A 16508-nucleotide genomic window follows, 5' to 3' on the forward strand; every position below is an offset into this window, starting at 1 on the left:
GAACAATGTCTTTTAACATAACTTGTGGCGAATATCAAAATGGTAAAGAAAAATATCACTTTTCGGAAAAGGGAAAATTGAGCACTCTTTAAAAACATCCATGGAAAAGAGCACCTTTAAGGGCTTTAAAAAAAACGAAAATAAGCACCTTTAAGAAATTTTTAAAAACCCTAGGCATTCTCGAATAAAGAACATGTATCACATTAACCGGTTATTATTAATAACCAATAGATTTTGGTCAATGTTATTCTTTCATGATTTCATTGGGGATATTTCCATATTGTGATTCGCCAAGCCAACTACAATCGCCATGGCGTCAAATTGATTATAAACTGGAAAAATTAAGAAAAAAAAAACAAGTAGGTGTTTGCTCGGAGGTGGCTATGAGTTAAACCCTTTCTGCGATATTTTTTTGTTTCTCGCCTGCTGCTACCCAGAAGTTGCCAAGAATTGGCAATTATTCTGCCATAGATCAAGAAAAGGAAATCTTCCTTTTTTAGTTCTCACTTAGACCAAAAGAAGCGGTTATTATTAAATTTGACCGGTTATTATTAACAATAACCGGATTTATCACCTTAACTGTAACACAAAAACAAAAAGGCACATCAATGTCCCAATGCTTCATAAACCATTTAATCACTTTGACCAAACTTGATGGGTTATTATTAATAATAACCGGGTTTATTATTTTAACCGTAACATATATATGTATAAATTTATGTGTTGCAATTATTTTTTAATTGTTTGCTACTTTTTGCTAGCACCCAGCCAACCAAAAGAGTAATTAAAAAAACAAATTTCAGAATTCAACAAATTTCAGAAAAATCAATGTAAGTTACTTTCTAAAAATTTGACTCTTGCGTAGAATAAGGAAAAATTAGGAAATTTTGCTATGGGCCAGTTATTACATTCTAGACGGTGGTCATTTTTTAAAACATGTGGTCATTTTTCAAAAAAATAAAAATTTTAAACAACAAACTGTAGATACTAATAATGCAAGGCATTTCCTTTTTAAAATTTTACATAATATGGTAAAATTACTCATTTTTAAAATTAAAAAAAAAGAAACATAAAATAATAATAGTAATTTTCTCAGTACTGTATACTCTTGTTATCTCAAAGTTGAAGGGACGCCAAAAAATATATGAGATAGTGAGTTTTCAAGATAGCAAGAGTTCAGAGCTATATATGTTCTAAAAAGTTGAAAATATATTCTAAAATATTACTCTAAAAATTAGAGTCATAAAATATAAGAATAACTACTAATAAATATGCTTGTAATGATAGTTCACTATAAGTCTAAATACAACAATTATAATTTTATTTTTAAAAGTAAAACAAAAATAATTACGAGCTAATTAGAAAAACAATAGGCTTGCAATAAACTTCACTGTGATTTTTCTGCAAAAAAGTCCTCTATTTCGAAAAAAATTCGACATAACAAGGTTATAAGAAGAAACCCTTTCGACATAGGAATAACATTAGGTGGATATGTAATGCCAAGGAGAAAAATATTTTTGTTGACACAACAAGGCTTTTTGTGATATCAAGAGTGTACTGAATTATAAAATATTTGCTATAAATCCATTTATATTGAAAGAAAAGAATAAAATGCAGATGAGAAGCATTTCGATGAAAAAAGTAGTGATAGGCAAACATTTTTTTAAATGGCATGTTATATTTAGTCATCATTTAGTGATCATTAAATTTGTCTTATATTACATGAACATTAGAATAAAAAAATCATCACCTTTTAAAATGAGCACATCAACAGATGTTAAAAATAATTTATGATTCTAAAATGTAATACAATGGGATCATTGTGCATGTTTACAACAACCTGCTGTCATACAGCAGCAAACAAATGTCCGATGCATTTATACAGGAACGCGAACGAAAGGGCGGCTCCCCCTGTGCCGCCCCCTGCTCCTCTTACTCGGTTTGCGAGGCTCATTTTCTGGCTTCATCATGTTATCAGATGGACTCAATGAGGACGGTCTCATTTTGGTGGGTTTCGATCGGGTGACGATGGTCGATGGTGCGGCATTTGGTATGAGTTGACAGACGTTCCCGACAGCCTTAGTGCGTCCCTCTCGGAACACCATACGCATCCCTACCCTCAGGTACTCAGGGTTTTTGATGAAACGAAAGTGAACCAGTGCCTTGTCACCGGTTCGTAGGCAATCCATAGACATGCTGAGAATAGAGGCTGTCTGGCGGATGCTGCCACAATGAACTGAAAAAAAAGAAGTAAAAATAAATAAATTCAGTCATGACAACTGATAAAATAACACGGGTGATTGTGGAAGCGAAAGAAAAACCCTGAAAATTTTAAGAGCAAAAACTTTTTATCTATTGATACACCATACATGTTTTAAATTTAATATAACTTTGTGAACTAGCATTTATAATTAAATTACCTACTAATTCAGAATATTACACCTTTAGAGCAACTAATTGAAGGAAAAACTTACTTTTTACAAGAATCGCGATATTGGAATTTAAAATACCATGAATATGTATAGTGATATTGGATTTTAAAAAAGTCAAAATACAAATTGCTATAATGAAGTTTTAAATTGTGCAAATATGAATCACTGGGCATAATTATTAGGTCGCGTGAATACGAATCGCAATGCATAGTTTTGAAATTAAGCATAAATGCAAAAATGTATGTTTGCTATTACAAACGCGTGAATATGAATTGCAGTATTGAATTTTAAAAACACGTGAATACGAATCGCAGCATTGGATTTAAAACTCTTGTGAGCACAACATAGGATAATTGGTTTAAAAATGCGTAAATACAAATCGTGATATTGGATTTTCAAATCACGTGAATAGGCATTGCGATGTACAATTTTTAAAATGTGTGAATGCAAATTGCAAAGAGGGGCTTTTAAAACAGGTAAATACAAAAATTGAAGTTTAAAATAAAAATTGTGTGAATAAGAATTGCAATATTAGCAGATGTGGGCAGACACAAATATTCAAAATAGGGAAAAACCTCCAAACGGAAAAAATCAAATTGGTGAAAGAATCGCGCAAGACATATTTGGAGAAAGAATGTATGTAAATGTCTCATTAACGGGATTTAGAAAAAGCTTTAAAATTTTGTCAGGTTTTAAGTTTTTGATTCGTGGGTTCGCTAACCAATGGATACGCAGCATTCTGCGATATTCACGGAAAGATCGCATTTTAGTTATTTTTTAATTCCATAACTTATATGAAATATTTTATATAAGTGGTATGTCTAACTAAAGAACTGAAACAGCAAAAGTTATAGAATATTTTTTGTTCCTATGACGACAAGAACTAAGAACACATAGTGAAATAAAGAAAGCTCTGCTTCCTTGTTTAGATGGTCATTCAACTTACCCATAGCTTGATATCTGGGACTGATAGTTGTGGGATGATGGAGTACTAAAATTTCTCCTTTGAACTCCCAATAGGCTTCAGGATTTAGTGCTGGAGAAACCATCACCATTCCTTTACGAATGTCTGACCTCCTAATCTAGAAATCAGAACAATATAATTTGAAAATATAGTTGTAATGCATGGCATTTTATGAACATGTAGAGTTTGTGATGTTCATTTTAAATCAGGTATTTTTTCTATGTAAATTGGATTTTCTTAAAAATAGTTCAAAAATTTAATAGTATAATGAATTATATTTTGTATATTTAAAATAAATTGAAATTGGATTAAAAATAAATAATTTCAAAAAATATTAATGCACTAAAACTCTTTTATAGTAATATATAATACCTGTAAATTCTTGATTAATTTAAATTACTAGACTACAAGCTCACAAAAATACAAAGTTGACTTTCAAATTGATTTTTTTAGACTGAATTATTGAATGTGGAGCAAAAACATAATTTTAATTTCATTATAAACTTTTGTTTCCATAGAAACAATCTCTGGAAAACTATAAGTTGATTTCTGAAATTAATATAAATGAAAATACACTAATAGTTAATTGTATTATAATTATTTGTGTGCATAATGCAAATTAACAGTCATAATTATACATAAAATTTCGAATAAAAGATAACAAATAAAATTGTGTATAATAAATGATTTCAGTTACAGTTATGTGTAAAATAATCCATAATCATACTTTTTTGAGAGCAAAGGAAGCAGTTTGCCCACTTCTAACTTCCTTGACGGGCATTCTTTTTCTGTGAATAGATTTAATAGCCACAGCCTGAAAGTGACCCAAAGGATCTGGTCCCAGCATGAGGGTATCGTTCAGTCTAATAGTCCCTTTAAGTGTAGTGCCAGATACAACAGTGCCAACACCCTAAAACAAGTTTATTCAAAATATTTTTTTCATAAACGTCTTTCTGTAATAATCATATAAAATTTTTAATATTACAATACGCTAAATAAACTTTTATAATTACTATTTTGCGAGCTTATAATAAATTAAAAAGAATAGACACACAGAAAATCTGTTAATCTTCTGTGACAAAATATACATACAACAATATTACTGTTCAAAGTCAAGAAAATGTGGTTTAGTCTAAACAAATTACATTAAAGTTTGATTTGCAACTATGCACTGACAAATCAATATGCAAAAATAGATGTTTTTAAAAAGATATGTAAGTCTTATAAAGTTACTAGATAAGAAACTTACAACAAAAATGTAAGGAGATTAGACTGATATTAAAATTAGCAAACTAGTATCCAAAAGACTGTTGGCTGAAAAGTGTGGAACAGCAGAGAGCCCAGCAAATTTATTTTAGCCTTACTAACAACAAAAAACTTTAAAACAATTTGCAGACAAAATTTCTCTAAACTTAAACGAATTGATCTCTCCTGTATTAACAGCTTATTTTACATCAATCAAAGAAGATTGATCAAAAGTTATTAAGGATGGTTCGTTTATTCTTTGAGCACTGAACATTTCAAATACACTCATCGCATACTGTTAAAATAATAAAATAGAGAATCTTTAATTAAACTAAGATTAAGAACTCACTGGAACTGAGTAAGTATCATCTATCTGAAATTCAGCAGGTTCAGAATCAGAGTTTGGCACTCTTGTCGACAGAAGATTCAAAAACATTTTTAGTAGTACAAGATTTTCTCCTGTAACATTTGAAACTTGAAAGATTGGGCATAACCTAGAAGAGATCAGAACAGTGCAGCAATAAACAAAAAACAACTAAAGTATAATAAAACTATAATTAACTACTTATCTAACAATGCCATTTTTATATAATTATCCAATAATAACCTATGCAATAATATTTTTATACATTACAAAAACAGAAAATAAGACTGAATAACCTTTTTTGCAAGAGGTGCAGAGAAAAATTTAAACTTTAGGGTGAATTAAATTTTTATATTTTTAAATTTAAAAGAAAAATACAGAAAATTATAAATAATATTTTACCTTTAAGGTAGTAAAACAATTTTGCATGTCGTACAAGTTTGTTAAAAAAAAAAAAAAAAAACGAAGTGGGAGTTGGTTTTTTAACATTTGCTGTAGGAAAACTAATTTCATATCAATATAGTTTTTGCCATACATAAATTACCTTTTTAGTTTTTAAACAAATCTTCAATATACAGTTGCTTTAAATATATCTCAGTTATAGAGAGATTTAGAATCGAAAATTGAATGTTGAAAGAGTTAGATAGTTTGACCCTAACATTTTGGATTCAGCTGTGTTAAGTTTTTTGAAATTAGCTTTAACTGTGTCCTGACGATCATAGAAGAAGTGTTTGGAGATGCACAAGGCAGAGGGGGGATCCTGCCTTCACTATTGCATGCCATACCGGTCCTCAACAAGGCATTATGGTCTGAGGTGCCATTTCCTTTGACAGCCGGACCCCTCTGGTCGCCATTAGAGGTACACTTACTGCACAGCAGTACGTCAACTACATCCTAAGACCTGTTTTGCTAACGTTCCTTTTGCAGCGCCCTGCAGGACAGCAGGACAATGCCGGGCCACATACGGCGCGTGTTGCTATGAACTGTCTGCAAGCATGTCAAACTCTTCCTCGGCCTGCCAGATCACCAGATCTCTCTCCTATCGAGCATGTCTGGGATATGATGAGAAGGAGATTGCATCTGGCACGGAATGTTGATAACCTCTCTCGAGAATTGGATCGAATTTGGCAGGAAATACAGCAAGAGACCATCTGGGAGCTTTATAGGTCTATGCCACGCCGTGTGGCAGCTTGTATCCAGGCTAGAGACGGGTCAACACCTTATTGAGCTTGTTACTGTAACTCTGCAGTAAATTATTCAATTGTTCTGAAATTTTAATCATTTACTATTCTGTACATTGTCTTCCTATCCACCAATTTTCGTTTCAATCGGACAACTCCTTCTTGGTGCGTCGATTTTTTTGTTATAGAGTGTATATATATATATTCATTGCATCAAAGGCATGGTAATAGTAATGTATCTTAATATGGTTATTAAAATACATAAAATAGAACAAAATATAATATTGGTATAATTTTTGTAAGGGGGTGTAGAAAATGTTTTGACTTACCAAGTGGGTGGATATTCAAAAAGGGAATTCTAACAAATACTCTGTATACTAACCTTTCAGAAACAAAATTAGTGGCAGACACAATTACGTCATCCTCAGAATGAACAATAACAGGTATCTTGCGACAACCGGGTGATTTCAATATTCTCACAAGCAGTTTCATAGTATCATGCAGAATGTTTGATGGACACATGTCTATTTTGGTGACCACAACAAACACTGGGACATTCAATGCTAAAGCCAGTCCGAGATGCTCTTTCGTCATCCCCACAACGCCAGCATTTGCTCCAACCTAGAAAATTATTTCAATCTATGAGCAACTAAAATGTAACATGCAGGCAGGAGCTCTGCTTTTTAGTGAACTGATAGTTATATAAATGTTTTTTTAATTAAAGCAATTTAATTTCTTACCATTAACATGGTGAAATCTGGAATATGTCCTGTCATTCCAAATATAGTTGTTTTCAAATAACGCTCATGACCAGCCAGATCAATGAATGTGATCACCTAGAACAAAATCACCTTTTTTACACATGAAAGAATTAATTATTCATAAATATCAGCCAATACATTATAAAAAATTGGTAAAATTTGAAATTTCTTATATATACATGTACCCTGTAGCAGAAATCCTCCAACACAGCAGCTTTTTTTCTTAAAAAGCAATCATGAAAGAAAATTCGTAAGACACACCTTTAAAACATTCCTAAACTTATTTTTAATAAAATTTAAAAAAAACTGAATTGAGAGAATATCACAAAGAATAAAAAATAAAGATTTTTTTTATTACTTAACTGTATAGGGATTTATTCCATTTTTTTTTTTAGTGTCATTGTATAAAATATCAGCTTAAATTTAAACTACAAAAATTTATTATGTATCAATTTTAAGAATGTTAAAATTTATTCAGTGATCCGGTTTTCATGACACCAACATAAGTGACATTTCCGCACCAAGAAATTGACACGGACTAAAATTAAAATAGATTTCCGAAAATTCATGAATTTTCGATAACATTTTAAAGTCAATGAAGGTAATTACCAAGAATGACCAACTTCCATCAACGACCATTTTAGTGTGGAATGGAGAGTGATCACTCCGAAGAGGTTCCACTGTATGTGCAAAGTCTACAATGTTAAATTGAATTTTTACAACGATAATCTCTGTCTGACTGTGTTAAAGTAACAGATAAATTTGGATCAATAAAGTAAGGATTGGCATTGCAGATTCATTTCGTAAAGTCTGCAATTGGATATATATATATATATATATATATATATATGCATAAAATTTATCTTTAACAAATTTGGCAACCGAATAAAATGACTCAAAATTTTTTTAAAAATATTTAAAAAAATTAACAGCATAAAAAATAAGACAAATCTTTGGAAGCAAAATAAATTTATTCAAAAATTAAAATACCGTATTGAAAGATAATAGTAATAAAAGGATGATACGGAGTTTAAAGATAATAGTAATAAAACGATAATACAGAATTTAAAGATGAAGTTGAATTAAAATACAAAGATACTATTTAAAGACTCTAAAATAGTCTCAACAAGAATGAAACGTGATATATTTTGCAGAAAATTTTCTTTAATTACTTTTGTCAGTTTAATATAATTAATTTAAATATTATTACAGTTTCCATTTTTTTATGTTTCATTTTCATTCTTTCCTTTTATTTCATTTTATGTTTTATGAACTACATTAGAAATTAGTGAACATGTAAATACAAATCATTCATTTATTTAATCTTATCTTTTTTTTCTTTTTCTGCATTTTTTTTACTAAAACTTTATATCTTAGCTTTTATTTTTCTTGTCAAGAATAAAAATGTTTTTTAAAAAATCTTTATTTAATTCTTTAAAAAAATTTTTTTTTTGCAAAAATATCCAATTATCATAGTTAAAATTTAAATTAAACAAAACTAGTACACTGTCAAGATTTCATAAAAATATCTTAATATTATTTAGAACTACAATTTTTAAAGCAATAAAAATATCTTCAATAATCTTTTGAAATAGATTAGTTTACAAACCTATAAAATTTTTATTCCTTTAACAGAATCAAACAAAAGTTTTTCAAAAATAGTAAGAGAATGCTAGTCAAAAACAAAGCAATTTCATTCAAAATGCCTTATTTATACTTAGATAATTTAACTTCAACTAAATAGTTAATTTCAAATTGTGATAACTAACACACTAAAAGCTAAAAATAAAATACATAGATTTATCAATAATAATATAAAAAAGTACTTTATGTTATACCATGCTTACTAAGATTTATTTTACTACTTTAAAAGAAACTGAAACAGTTAAAGGCAGCTTTCTTCCATAACAAAAACAAAATTCTCACTTTTGAAGCTGCTTCACATATTTTCACCCAATCTAATTGACCACCATGAGTATCGGGCTTGTTAACAACATTTCCACAGCTGTCAAAACCCAAAATATCATTCCCTACACTAGAAGTTCGACCGGATTCCATTTCATGCTTGTGACGAAACAGCCTCTGCCTTGCCATACCTCGGCCATTATCTAATTCTCCATGAGTCAGAACACCTAGAAGGGTACTTTTACCGGCATCCACATTACCGATAACTGCCACTCTAAAGAAAAAATATATTTTAAATTATCTTACAATACCACAGTTTCAATTTAAATTGAAAAATAACTTAATTATACCTAAAATAGTAACAACATTCTAAAATTTAATATTATACTCCTCATTTCACATATTTTTCAAATAGATTAATACAATAAACCAAGGGTTCACAAACTTTTCCAATCTGCATCATCTTCACAAGATTTGAAAACCTTGTGAAGATGAAGATTTGAAGATTATCCTACCGCACCTCTGGCACATAATATTTGTTTGTAGTATAATATTTAATACTAAACTAAACTCAGTGGCACGACAGCCCATAGAGAGCCAAGGCCTATTGTGCCCATCTCAGTTTTCTTGACCTAGGGCTCTGGGGTGCAGGAGCAGATGTTTCCGTTTAAGTGGTCAGCCGAGCGCAGAACCCCCAGTGTTTAGTCAGGGGCCCCCACCAGGGGGGAAGGTGTGTGCACGATGCGCCCACTTGAAGCTTGGGGGAGAATTTAATATTTGCCCAAGAATGCGCCCAAGAGCTTGGGGGGAGGGGGGCCACTGTGTTTAGTTCCCAAGCTTGCTTAGTACTCATTTATCGACCCACTGAAGGGATGAAAGGCTGAGTCAACCTTGCCTGGCCCGAGGATCGACCCCAGGACCTGTGGCAAGGGAGCGCGAAGCGCTACCACTCAGCCACCGGGCGTCATGATATTTAATATGAATATATATGCTTCATAAGCGGAAATCTATGAAACAGAAACTATGGAAATAAGTGGTGATGACAATTAGTACTTAAATTCCACTCCAGAAAATTAATTGAAATTAATAAGATAGTTTTAATTCTAATATAAGTGTTAATAATGTAAGAGAAAATATAAATAAACAACCCACACTCAAAGGTATGCTGAATTTGTTACACAATATTTAAAATCAAGGAAGAAAGTACCATATCTTACTCGCATTTCTTTTTATGCAATGTTCGCTGTTTAGAACTGCTGAAAACCCTGCTTTGCACAAGTATTAAGTAGCAATCATTGTTTATCAACCCTCATTGTTTTTTCACTCAAGACAGGATGCTCATATCTTACACGAAGTCTTGTTTCTCAGGGCTCTATCTTTTCACAATCATGCAGGAATGCCACATAATTATGATCCTGATCAGACGACGTGGACAGCATCTGAGCTGGTAAACCCCACACCAAACTTCCCCAAAACAAATGACTGGACTTTTAACCATGGCAGACTTAACTTGAATCTTGCTGCATAGACACGCCAGTTTTTCAATCTGCCATCAGGATCAAACTCACAACCTTTAGCTCTCCACCAGCAGTGTAAACTATGTCTCAATCAAACATGCCACCGGAGCACCTATCAATTTATGAATGGCAACAGATTACAAGGATTCGTATGTAGAAGACACAACTGTGATGGTAGACAGTTTGAGAATCCCTGCAATAGAATTTGTCATAGGGTTATAACAACCCTATGGCTATTTATTCTACTCGGTATGATGTAATGCACAGGATAATTGCACGTACATATTATACTTCATTATTAAACAACTTCAACCTAAAATTCAAACCAAGCAGAAGGTGCAATTTAAGTTCTTGAATAAAGAAATGGGCATACCTCACTTCAACAAAGTCATTATCTTTAGCTCGCTTGCGAACTAAGTACTCAGATACAGCACCTTGTTCTACTTTATGCTTTCTCAACAAAACACAATCAGCTTCCAGTGTACTGGCCATACTCTCAAGGGTGGCAACAGAAGCTTCCAATTCTTCCTCTGATAAACCAGAGCTACCATTGTCTAAAGAAAAGAAATAATTAGAACTTGAATAAATTGATTATGAATTGAAACAGTCTACCAAAACATACAAAGGAACAATCAAGTTAAAAAAGTTTTTAAAATTAAATAATAAAAAAAAAACATGAATGAATTTGAATATTTTAATTTATTTTTTAAATTAAATCTAGTTAAGAAACATTATTAAAATTTTTCTTAGGCAACCTATTTTCTCTCTTCTAAAATATGAGTAAGTTGAAAGACAGAAGAAAAAAAAACTAAATCAATTAAACCAGTAGCAAGCATCTTCATTTTATCTAGAGTTTTAATTCAACTTTAAAAAGAAGAGCATTCCCACAACAACCTGCTGTATGCCAAGGAGTCGTGGAAATTTTAGCTCCACAGTTTTGTGACTAAATGTATCATGGTGGTAATGTGGTAAGCATTGCTTATTGTCTACCTTTATTTCTGAAATAGGCTAGTACCCATCAATCTGAAGTAGGAGATATTTTCAAACTAGAACTAGGGATCAAACCCTAGCTTAAAATTCCCTACTGTGAAGAAAATTTTTGGAATCAAAGCTAGTCTTAAAATTAAAGTTATTAAGAATTTAAAGCATTCTTTTAACTACTAAATTTGAATTTTATAAATTAATAGATTAGAGAAGAATAGAATAATTTACTAATTTTGGGACAATAAGCTTTAAATAAGAATAATAAATTTTCAGACAGATTCTAATGAGCTATTTCAAAAACAATTAAGAGAAATTAATATAAGTTTTTTTTTACAAGACATTATGAAAAATTACTTAAATCTAAAAATTATGGTTAATGAAACAAATGTACAGTGCACCAAAAAAAAAGAAGAAAAAGGACAACCCTCAATAACCTTTGATCTTAAACTTCAATCTTAAAGGTTTGAAGAGGTTACCTTAAACATGCTAATAAAAAAGTGCAGACCATATTTTAAGCTACGGAATCAGACACAGAAACATACTTTCTCTAAATAAACATACTTTTTTACCTCGATGAATTCGTATTTCTGACCCCTCAAATACCGGGGATAGTCGTAATCTGGGAAATATGGTTACAAACTTTGCTTAAAATCAAGATAAAGACAAATACATAAAAAGTAAAACTAAGTTTTAAAAGTTCAAACTTTGAACCACTCTCTCGACCAAACAGGGACCATATTTTCCAGATTGCAGCCAACCCTTATATTAAAAGGGACAGAAATCAGAATCTGCTAAAAAAAGGTATGCTTATTCAGAGAAAGTACGTTTTTGTGTCTGATTTTACAGAATAAAATATCGTCTGTATTAATTAATTAGCATATTTGAGATCACCTCCTTGAACCATGAAGATAGAGTCGTAGAAAGTGAAGATTTGATCAAAAGGGTGGTCCTTTTCCTTTTGGACGCACTGTACATTTATAATTGAAGAGTTAAGTGGGTGATAAAGATGTGGCTTCACACTCATCAGCAATAAAACTGTTTGAGCTCAGCATCACGATAAAACTTTCATATACTTTCTTACTACTTTTAAACTAAACAAATATACAAAAATTTGTTTTAGATAACTAGGATAATTTTCTTAATCTATAAATAGATAATATCAACGTTATATTTTAATTGACTGTCACATTAAAACTTGAATTCAAGCACAAAAAATTCTCATCAAATGTGAGTTTGGATTCAGATTCAAGCCTTTAGAAGTGAGTCCAAACTTATCTCTAGTGGGTGATGATTCTAAATGGTATTTCAGTGAATTTGAGTAAATTGACTTTAAAGTTTAAAGATGTGAAATAAAATTATATGATAAAAACACGAAATGAAAATTAAGCTTTGCCTTTGTTTTGGAAAATCAGCTGCCAAAAACACTCAAGGATTGTAATTTAGAACTTATATCTACGGAGGTACACACAATTTATAGACTTGAAATGAAATCATGCTACAGTAATTAAATAAAATTGGAATAAGATTTTTTTACAAGAAATCTTAAAATTTTTTAAAACTGTCACTCAAAACTTCTTCCATTAGCTTTGAAATAATTTCTAATATTGAAAGATGCAGAATAAATATTGCTTAAGTGTAATATAAAAGATAAGTGTAAATATAAATATTATTTGCATTGCACCATAATATATATATAACTCTCAATAAAAATAACATGATTCTAATATAGTTAATCCTTAAAATATTTTTCTTTGAGAAAGAAAAAAATTCATAATCTTCATAATACACATTTCATTACATAATATCATAGAACAAAAATTAAGAAGCATTCTTTTTTATTGATCCAACTGTTCAGTATTCATTACTCGAGGGTATTTGTTTAGCTGTATCAGATGTTTACACAACTGCCTCAGTATAAGATGAAAGAGAAAAAGTATCATAATAAACAATTAAATTTTTCTTACTTTAATACAGATGTCATTTAATTGGAAAACTTGATGGTGGTTATAAATATTAAATACTATTCTACATTTATTAATATGAAATTTAATTTCCCTTCTAACAGTTTCATAAATAATTATGTATTTAATTTTAAAATATTTAAGAAACGTCTTCATTTTTCACAGGGAAATTTTATATATAAGTAGTTAATATACAATATTAATTGTTAATTGCAATTTAATCAGCAGTTTCCTATAGTTAAATTATCTATCTGAATATAAAGCATGATAAGTTTTAGCTTATTATAACACTCTTTTCAAAATAAAATGAATTTCTATTGCATTAATTAAAGCAATTAGCAATTTTCAAAAAATGTTTTCTTAATCTTTTACACTTTTCAAGTGTTTAAACAATACTTGGAAACTAAATTTTAAAAATTGAACAAACGTACCTCCCGTTCCAACATTGAAAATAACTTCTCCATGGCCATTTTCAAGCCGTAGAGCTAACTTCTGGATAAGGGCATCAAACTGCTCAGCAGTTGGACTTACTAATGCAGTCTATTGAAAGAAAAAGAAATTTGATGAAAATTATAAAAATAAAAACATGAAAATAAATAGGAAAACTTAAACAGAATACAATACAACAACCAACAGAAAATTACTATACTACTACTTTGAAATGAAACTATAGAGACAGAGAAGAAAACAGTGCTTTGAAATGTATATGAGAGTCAGCTGATGAATTTGGGTAAAAAGCATACCAGCCAACTTTTAATCCTTGCGAGGATGATTTCCCCCAGTGGTAGTAAAATGGAATTTAAATTACAATTTTAGGCAGATACATACGCCGTAATTTGAGAGAGCTTATGCGGACTACCACTACAGTATTACATATTACTACATGTTTAATTTTTTTAAAAATAGTGATGGTCAAAAAGATTATAAATTAAGTTAATAAATGCAAGGAATATATAGAAAGCATACAATTTACTACCACTTTAAATATAAAAATAAAATTTTACACCAAACAGGCAGGTATGAAAAAGGCTCAGGTCTTATCTTACTGAGGCATCAAAGCAAATAAATAAATTTGCTATGTATTTGCTTTAAAATAAAACTATAAAGACTCATAAGAAAACACTGCTAACAGTGTATAAAAACAAATATGTGTGTGAGAAACAAATATGTCAGTCATACATTACTGAGTCATTACAGCAAATAAAAAATTTTGCAACTTAGAAAATTAATTTACGCCATACTTTATCAAAACATTGCTTTCTCTTTAAAAAAAAATTAAAAATAATAAAACAGCTATTTCAATATAGGTCCCCACTTCCTTCATATGTAGTTGCAAAGTGTTTCTACCACATTTTCATACTTATATTAACAATGTTTTATGAAGCTCCTTCCCCAAGGAAATTAAAAAAAAGTTTAAGTGCCTCACACTTGAAGTAAGATATAATTTTAAACTATGTAAACCATCTTGATACAAAGAATAATGGCTTTAGAATTAGCAAATAACTTAAAAGATTTCTATAGTTATTAAATTATTTTTTTTAAAAAAATTACCAATTTGCCAAAATTATTTAACCTAGATAAAAATTATCAAAATTTTATAAGCTCAGGTAATGTAGTACTGGAGTAACTTTCTAAATAAGAAAAAACTAGACAGAAAATGCTTTACGTTTTTGAAAAAGTGAGTTTTTTTCTTCATATTGATGTTTTGCATTATTTTTAAAATTAATATAAGGTTTGCTGACTAAAGATAGACAAAACTTGACCAGGCAGATGACCAAAGATCATGCAATTAAGAGCTATTTCATGTGACCCTCAATAAACAGCTTTAAATGAAAAATATATTATATATATTGGGTAGCCATTAGGTGGCTCAGAAATTTACTCTTAAGTTAATCTTTTTTTGTGAGTTAATTTTAGTATCTTAAATGTCCTTGCTCAATTGTTATCAAAATTTAGCCACCATTTTGATTCAGGTACTAGTACAGAAATTTTCTCAGTCAATTTCATCTAAGTTAAGAATCATGTTTAGGATATTCAAGGAATTTTTAAGCAGTAAAATAATCGCCACATCAAAAAAAGTAAAATATATAATACATACATCAAAGAATAGAACTCAAACTACCCCAAACAAAAAAAAACATAATTTTTTTTAAAATTTTGTAAACACAAAGTGCTATCCTAAAGCATTAATCAGTATTATTCGTAAAGCATTAACAATGAAAAATATAAAAAATCAATATTATAATTACTTTATCCCTTAATTCCGCACAGTTATCCTCTATTTTCTTTGCATCTAAAACAAAGCTATTTTCTACATTTTGTTGGAATATGTCATTCAGATTTAAAGCAGTATTTGGTGTTGATTCCACTACTGCAGCCATTTTTGCATAAAAATTTAAAACTTATGAATACCGCCAGCAAATATAAGTCATTCTGAAAAAAATAAGTCAAAACCACATATAATGAATTATTACGCATTATATAAATGTAAGGCTATAAGAAACTTTCATCATTTTTAGTTAAAATAAATAAACCTGAATAATGTTTATAGATTATCAAACATACATAATTCAAAAAAGCCTTATAAAACTTTCTTCAACACATTAAATTTTTTCAAGTAGTGTTACTTAAATACATACTGAAAAATCATTCTCAACAATATAAACACAGTGGTTTGTTTTCAAGTGATAAACCGAAAGTTGCGATAGAAAATAAATGTTTACAACAGATATTGCATAGTGATTATTATTTCACTTTGCAAAACATTGCATCAGAATCATCATCGATTAATTTATCTTGATAAAGGAAAGGGGATATTTCCCCCAGGAAATGATGAAATTTTGTTACTTTTACGGAAACTGAAATAGATGGACTTAATATGGGACAATATACGTGTCCAATGTGGTGGAATAACTAGCTTAGCTTCCAACGTGTTCGAGGAAGAAAGGCATGCAAAACAATAAGGAGAAAGTTGTCAATTCATCACCTGTTTCCTAAACGATAAGTTTTTGCAGCTTTATAAACCGAAACTTGTACAAATATAGACTCAAACAAAACAAAAAAGTCACGTGACTAAAACAGACAGGCCTTGAAGGTTATAACCTGTTGCCACGATGCCACGTTTTCTACTCATTCACAAGTTTTGTTTAGATGCCAAATTTTAATTAAGTTTTTTGGGTAGTATATTTTGCTTT

At 30.1% G+C, this 16508-nt stretch overlaps 1 protein-coding gene across 4 annotated transcripts; it reads right to left on the reverse strand.

Moving 5' to 3' along the window:
• Positions 1-1773: 1773 nt before the first annotated feature.
• On the reverse strand, positions 1774-16493 carry GTPBP1 (GTP-binding protein 1). Of its 4 annotated transcripts, none has more exons than XM_016050782.4 (11): positions 16301-16493; positions 15564-15747; positions 13746-13854; positions 10743-10923; positions 8874-9126; positions 6927-7022; positions 6569-6807; positions 4991-5135; positions 4124-4306; positions 3379-3514; positions 1774-2236 (listed from the first exon to the last, which is right to left on the reverse strand). In XM_016050782.4, exons 2-11 carry the CDS (start codon positions 15693-15695, stop codon positions 1878-1880), a joined length of 1833 nt encoding a protein of 610 aa, XP_015906268.1. In that variant the 5' UTR covers positions 15696-15747; positions 16301-16493; the 3' UTR covers positions 1774-1877. The 4 variants fall into 4 exon arrangements, with proteins under 4 accessions (XP_015906268.1, XP_015906267.1, XP_015906270.1 ...); XM_016050781.5 differs by having other exon boundaries at positions 15954-16388; XM_016050784.4 differs by having other exon boundaries at positions 16162-16326.
• Positions 16494-16508: the final 15 nt, after the last annotated feature.

This window comes from Parasteatoda tepidariorum, chromosome 4 (genome assembly GCF_982258835.1).
Source record: "Parasteatoda tepidariorum strain Cologne lab strain chromosome 4, Ptep-v5.0, whole genome shotgun sequence".
Lineage (NCBI taxonomy): Eukaryota > Metazoa > Arthropoda > Arachnida > Araneae > Theridiidae > Parasteatoda > Parasteatoda tepidariorum.

Excerpts from the sequence above, each read along its gene's own strand:
- GTPBP1 (XM_016050782.4), bottom strand. The coding sequence starts at position 15,695 with ATGGCTGCAGTAGTGGAATCAACACCAAATACTGCTTTAAATCTGAAT. Across the intron at positions 5,136-6,568 it reads ACTAATTTTGTTTCTGAAAG|GTTATGCCCAATCTTTCAAG; the intron begins GTTAGTATACAG and ends GATCTCTTCTAG. Across the intron at positions 4,307-4,990 it reads ATGATACTTACTCAGTTCCA|GGTGTTGGCACTGTTGTATC; the intron begins GTGAGTTCTTAA and ends AACTTGTTTTAG.